The following is a 7,500-nucleotide window of genomic DNA, read 5'->3' on the forward strand; positions in this document are numbered from 1 at the left end:
ATCTTACCTAAGGCCTTGAAGTGGATGAATCATCAACAGGCAGCAGTGCACTCACACTGGTGGTTGCATGTGTGCTTAAATGTATATCTGAACATACAATATGCATAGGCCTACTTGTACAAATATGCTAAATGGTAAGTATGTATACTTATACATACATGATAAATAGTAAGTTTGTATACTTACACATAAAGGCTAAATGGTTAGTTTGCATATATATACATGCAGACATATGTGTTTACGTTATTATGTTATATGAATTTTTGAGTATGTTTTTGTGTTTTTTGTATTTATTCAGACAGCACAGTGAAGAGTGACAGGAAGTAAGTGGGAGAGGGAGAGAGATGGGGTGGGATCGGGAAATGACCTGGGGAAGGATTCAAACCTGGGCCCTCAGTGGGTATTTTAACCCAAATGAGGTATGAGCTACTCACACCACAGCTGCCCACAATGTACAAACTACTTGCCATTATCAAGGAAATATCATATGGCACAATGCTTTCATCAGAGGAAATGAAGTAATCTCACATCTACTGACATTGTCTATAGTTAGAAGATGCATCTAGAACAAAAACAACACGTTTCATTTATATAGCGCTTTTCTCAACACTCAAAGCGAGGGAAGGTGGAACCTCACTAACTATACTGCCAATGTGTAGCAACCACCTGGGTGATGCACGGCAGCCATTATGCGCCAGAAATGCTCACCACACACCAGCTTGAAGTGGAGAGTGAGGGAATAAAAAGCCCCTGGGAGTATTGCACAGATTAAGAATATGTGTGATTGTACATTGTATTGTGTTTGAATGTGTTTGTATTGCACAAGATTATGTTTGCGACAGTAGCATGCTAGTCCAAGATGTGCCTCACTAAACAGTAACCTGCTAGCTTCTCCCCCATGAGCTACTGTATGCAGTCACTGACCAGCAACCTGCTAGCTTCCCCCTCTATGAGTGAAGTCCATGTGATTGAACATATTCACTTCTCATAAGCATGTGACAGTAGCATGCTGGTCAGAGCTATGCAGTGACTGGCCATCGACCTGCTAGTTTCTCCTTCTATGAGTGAAGACCATGTGATTGAACATACTCTCTTCTCATAGTGAGAGTCATGTCGTCATAGTAAACTTCCCCACCCTGGCAGCATATACTGCAGCTATGGGGCTTTGACTTTGCCTTGACTTTGCTCTCTGTAGGGAGCGCTGCCTGTGGCGACGGCTGCGATAAACTTTCTGCTGCGATGAAGATACGCCGCTGTACTCCTCCTGACTGGATGACAGCGAGCGCTCCAGTATGCTGCTGTGACGTCTCTGTCTTGTCAGCAGGAGGTGAGAGACTCCCTGGAGAGCATGTGTATAGAGGGGATCTGGTCTGAAGACGGACTAAATCAGTATAGAATATAGTCCAAGTCTGTACAGGATACCAATCAAATATTTTCAGAATACATTCCAACTTCATCCAGAATACAGTCCAAATCACTACCAAATACAGCTCAAATCATTACCGTATACAGTCCAAATATACAGACCAAATTACAGTCTGCATCATCAGACAGATCTGACCCTACATTTTTTCCTTCCTCATACATCAAAAGGTAAACCACCACACATGTGAATGATAAAAATGCACTGCAAAAAATCCAAGAGTTCAAAATCTAAGTGAGATAAAGAACCTTAAATCAAGGGAATATTATGCTTATTTCTATTATTTCTATTATTTGCTTTTAACAAGAAATGTGTACTTGATTTAATTTTTTTTAGACCTTGTCATGAATGAAAATCTTGTTCTATTGGCAAATCTTGCAAGTGAAAGTTTCTTGTTTTGTGGAAATACTACTTAAAACTAGATGTACCGCAGAGCAGTACAAAATATGACCGCCACCCAGTCCAGCACATGTTTTCCACAAAAATAAGTCACGCTGAAAGGCATATATGATTCTAACTGTCTCACTGAATTGCATTATGCACACTCAATTCTCACTGGTATCTGCTAGACAACAAGTTCCAGGAGGTTCCATGCTATCCATGTGGGGTTACATGCCCACCAAGTTTCGTGTACCCCGGTCTTACAGTGTCCCGGGAATCCTTAACGGAAATTTGGACATTCGAAAAAGAAAAAAAATCTGACTAAACCTAGCCGCTTCGCTGCGCGGCGGTCATAATAAATAATCCAAATTATCTTCATATAATTCATTAATAATTCATATTAATAATAAATGTATATTTTATAACAAAAACACTACCAGTCAAAAGTTTAGGGTCACTTTCCACTGCCCATTCCAGTCCATTATAGACAGAATACCAGCTGAGTTGCATTGTTTTTTTTTTTTCAGATTACATTACTTAAAATAAGAGTATTTTCAATCACATGGACTTCACTCATAGAGGAAGAAGCTAGCAGGTTGCTGCCCAGATGGCAAGCACACGTTGGCATTGGTTGGCAGTGTCAGAGGTGGAATTTCAACGTTGAAACAATGTCACAACAACAACAGCCCCTCAAGCAATTGTATATCAAATGTTGGTTTATAGTCATGTTGGCCGCTCAAGCCAACGTGTCACTTAGACGTCAACAATAATGCAGCAGCGTTTCAAAAAACATTAAAGCAATGTCTGAATGAATAGCTCGTCAAAGTGGGATACTCTCTCTGATAACAAGAGGATTTACAATGTTGAAACATTATCACACCCACGTCATAAGTCAACAGCGTGTATACAGCTGGTATTCTGTCTATAATGGAGTGGAATGGAATTTTATAAGTGACCCCAAACTTTTGACCGGTGGTGTTTTTTATCTGGCAAGATTTGCCAATAGAACAAGAAGATTTTTTTGCAGTGTGACAGTTTTGCAGTCTTTTTATATATATATATATATATATATATATATATATATATATATATATATATATATATGGTGGAGCTCCTTTGGCCATTGCTTGGCTACCAACATAGACAGACGATGGGAGATGTGTGGGGGAGAGTGTGACAGTGGGAATCGGAACACGACTTCAGCTGAGACTCAAACTCAGGTCCCCTGTGGGCACTGAAGCTTCGACGGCATGCGACTCCGCCTACAGCTACAATGACAGTCACCCCACACTGTTGCACGCATGCTGACTGGCAGCGCCCCAGCCTGCATCTGTCTGTCTGTCTGTGTGTGTGTGTCTTTCTGTGCTGTGTCATCTGTCTGTCGGTCTGTCTGTCTGTCTGTCTGTCTGTCTGTGTGTGTGTGTGTCTTTCTGTGCTGTGTCATCTGTCTGTCTGTGTGTGTCTTTCTGTGCTGTGTCATCTGTCTGTCTGTCTGTCTGTCTGTCTGTGCTGTGTCATCTCTCTGCCTCTATTAGCGGATGGAGGGTAGAGGTGGGGGCGGGGGGCATTTGTTCTGGAGCAGACGAGGGCTACTCAATTATGACAAAAATCATGATCATGATCATTTAGGTCAACACTGAGATAGAGCTATGGGTCCTCGTGGGCCCTAAGGTCAGAGCACTGAGTGTGACACTTCCATCCAGATGCCATTCTCTCCTCTCCCATCTAAGTACATCCTCTGTGTAACATCATCCCCTGCCGGACTCAGAGGAGGACATTGCGGTGCCGGCCGGGCTAAACGCTACACTCTCTGCATGCTAATCGACTTCGACTTAATTCAGCTTACTGAAGCATGACACCACCGCTGGACACAGTGAGGATCCCAAGAGAAGGTGCTCAGGTTGCACACACTCAAAGAAAGACAAATGAACAGCCTTATAAACACAAACACAAACACACACACACACACACACACACACACACACACACTCAAAGAAACACAAATGAACAACCTTATAAACACACACACACACATTAAAATACATCTGAAAACACATCTGAAAATACATGCACACATACAGCAACACACATAGAGCAACACACATATACACACATACTGTACACAAGAAAGATGTCAGTGCCCACTTTCCCCTCTGGCTGCAGTCCTCTGTCCCAGTGAGAGTTGACATCGCCCTCCCACCTCTTCTGCTCACTCGCCTGATTCCCTGGAGGAATCTGGCCCTCAGGCTCCAACACCTTCATCCCAACACCCCACGCCAGGGTAACACTTGTGTGTGTGCAGTGCACTGAATCAGATGTGTGTGTGTGTGTGTGTGTGTGTGTGTGTGTGTGTGTGTGTGTGTGTGTGTGTGTGTGTGTGTGTGTGTGTGTGTGTGTGTATGTGTGTGTGTGTGTGTGTGTGTGTGTGTGTGTGTGTGTGTGTGTGTGTGTGTGTTCATATGGCCTGTCTGCCCTCCCCAGCCCCACTGCACTCTACCTGGGGTGATGGCGGAACATTTGTGGGGGCTCTGGAACTCCTGAGTGTGTCATGATGACAGGCCCTAGTGGCCCCTCCTTGGGCGAGTGTTCTAGAACACTACTAATGTAAGTGACTGACCGACTGACCGCAGGTGAGAGGAGCGATTGAGAGGGAGGAGAGAAAAGGAGAGAGCCACTGCCGGAGAGAAAAAAAGAAACCAAAACAGGTCTTACTCATGAGGAGACTTAACAGTATGATGGCTAACCAACGTGACACTGTAAAAAAAGGTTGCGGTGATATGCCTTCATTTTAGAAGACTATTTGTTTTAGCCAAAGCGATAGTAAAGATGTTGCTTTTTATGTATTTATGTGTATGTTTTGTGTATTTATGTGTATGTTTTATGTATTTATGTGTATGTTAGCAAACTGAGAACCTTCTTGTTGTTGTTAGCATACTGATCTGCAAGTTGCTCTACCAGAGGAGCAGAAATTATCATTTCAAAGCAAGGTTTGTGAAAAGCCCATATTATAGAGATGATTGACAGCTGTCAGTCACCCCACTCCGCTTTCAAAGAGGTTGCATAGTATCCCAAGCCACCATTCCATGTCCACTTCATTGGTAGCTCAAAGCTCAAATGACCCCTTATCCATGGGGGGTGCCACCGGGCATTGCTCACATGCAATCTCCACTACAGGCATCCCAGGACCATGGACAGCTACCGAGCCAAATATGCTTATCATCATCACTCTAAATGGACTATTCTAAATCAAGCATGCCTATGGCTGAACAAGGGACATACAAGGCTGTGTGCTTCTCCTGACTGTAGGCAGCTAAATATAGACCCTTTCAACAATAAAAACATAAAACAATGCTTGAACGTTCTATTTGGTTCCCAATCTACTTCCTCTGCATTAAGATAACATATGGAATGTTAAAACAGAAGCCTTGTGGGGCCAACTATGATGCTGATAATGGAACTCTCTTGAAAGGGTCTATAGTTTTGTGGCTAAAAGCTAAAACCTCACTGGTGGCTCCTCTCGTCGTGGCTGTTTGCCGTCACCCTTGAGGTGTGGTGGTGTGATTAGATCGCTTGTCGAAAGCCAGCCAGCATTAGCCGTCACGACAGCTAAAGTCACCTGCCATGTCCGATTTAAGATGTGGCAATGCCAGCCTTGGGTATGGGAGGTTAGAGAGTAGAGAACTTTAATACACACACACACACACACACACACACACACACAGAACCATTTGATTTGAGTTGGAACTGTGCACCTGATAGCTTTTGGCAAATCGTGTGATGACAGTTAAGTACTAAATCACATCACATCTTCTTCCTCTCTCTCTCTCTCTCACCCTTTCAACCCCTCTCTCCATCTTTCTCTCATTCTCTCTCTCTCTCTCTGTTTAAGTATCTCTCTCTCTTCAAAACCTCGGGGGAAATTCATATGAGAGATGGCGAAGCATGAGACTTATGAGAAACGATGTTTGGCAAATGTCAAAAGCTCACATGTGGATGCAAAGACACACATGCACACAGACAGATACACACACACACACACACACACACACACGCACGCACGCACACATACACACACACACATGCGCACACACACACACACACACACACACCCCAGAGAGGTGCTACCAGCAGCATGTGCCATCAAGCACAGCAGTGACTGATGGTGACAGATAACCTTCCACGTTAAGGTCACAAAGTTTCCCAGCGAGATCCAATCTGAACACTGGGACACTCGACTGGCCCCTCCCAATTCTGAGTTGTGAGATTTTTTTTTTTTTAATTATTCTACTAATTCTGATTGGTTGATCACGAGTGCCCCTGTGGAAGAGTCACACATATATTTGCATGTGTTTAAGTGCACTAGAGCGAGAGCTGAAAGCACAGAAGGTGGAGTATGCAAATGCAAAGTCATTATGGCTGGTGAAATCAAGCAAACAACCACTCTCATGTGCAGAGAGAGAGAGAGAGAAACAGTGTGTGTGTGCGTGTGTGCGTGTGTGTGTGTGTGTGTGCGCATGTTTGAGCATGTGATTGGTGGGGTAGACAGCAGAGAGAAAAACACGAGCAGGTATTAAAAGACTACAGCTGAGCCCCTCAGCACAAACACACGCAAAAAACACACACAAACAAGTATGTGCACACACACACACACACACACACACACACACACACACACACACACACACACACACACACACACACACACACAGAGACACAGACACAGACACACAAACACATACACAAACACACACACACACAGACGCACACAACCCAAACGTTAGTGTGTACTACACACCTCTCTTTGTTGAACTTTAGTGAGTGAAGTACGGCTGGTCTCTTCTGTCGTAGATTCCAGAGGTGGATGCTGTCATCGGCCAGGGCGCTCACCAATGCCCCCTACAGGACAAACAATATGCACATTAATGCCATTTACACACACACACACACACACACACATTCACACATTGCATCACACTATACAGATTAATGCACAGAGACTCTCTCTCAAACACACACACACACACACACACACACACACACACACACACACACACACACACACACACACACACACACACACACACAGAGAGAGAACTGGCTTCTCCCTTAGTAACAGACTTAAAATATAAAGCAGGCTGAGCTGTCTTTCCAGGTGATGACTCACAAGGCTGCATTGCTGCATGTGTCTGTGAGTGTGTGTGTGTGTGTGTGTGTGAGTGTGTGTGTGTGTGTCTGTGCATGGGGAGGTGGTGAGCGACCTTCTCCCACTTCCCACAGGGCTTTCTGTGGGCACTGAGTCACTCTCTCTCTCTCACACACACACACACACACACACACACACACACACACACACACACACACACACACACACAGACATAATGTACATCTCTCTCTCCAACACGTTCACAAACATAGAACATATATGAATTCCACTTTAATTATCTTCTCTCCACATCCTCTCCTCCCCTCTGCTCCTCTCCTCTCCTCTCCCCTTCTCTCCTCTCCTCTTCTCTCTTCTCCCCTTCCCTCCCTTCCTCTCATCTCTTCCGGATCACGTCATTGCTTCCACATTGCTTCCAGACAGGTGGCTTTTTTATGAGGCTGATTTACTACAGAGGGCCGTCACCTTCAAGACACACACACACACACACACACACACACACACACACACACACACACACACACATACATACATA

At 44.3% G+C, this 7,500-nt stretch overlaps 1 protein-coding gene across 1 annotated transcript in view; it reads right to left on the bottom strand.

The window, feature by feature from the left end:
- The window catches only part of LOC125299061 (syntaxin-binding protein 5-like), a 104,730-nt gene that overhangs the window by 62,013 nt on the left and 35,217 nt on the right, over positions 1 to 7,500 (bottom strand). Inside the window, 1 exon segment of the mRNA XM_048250140.1 lies at positions 6,600 to 6,700. Coding sequence (XP_048106097.1) covers positions 6,600 to 6,700 — 101 coding nt within the window.

Source organism: Alosa alosa, chromosome 8 (genome assembly GCF_017589495.1).
Source record: "Alosa alosa isolate M-15738 ecotype Scorff River chromosome 8, AALO_Geno_1.1, whole genome shotgun sequence".
Lineage (NCBI taxonomy): Eukaryota > Metazoa > Chordata > Actinopteri > Clupeiformes > Clupeidae > Alosa > Alosa alosa.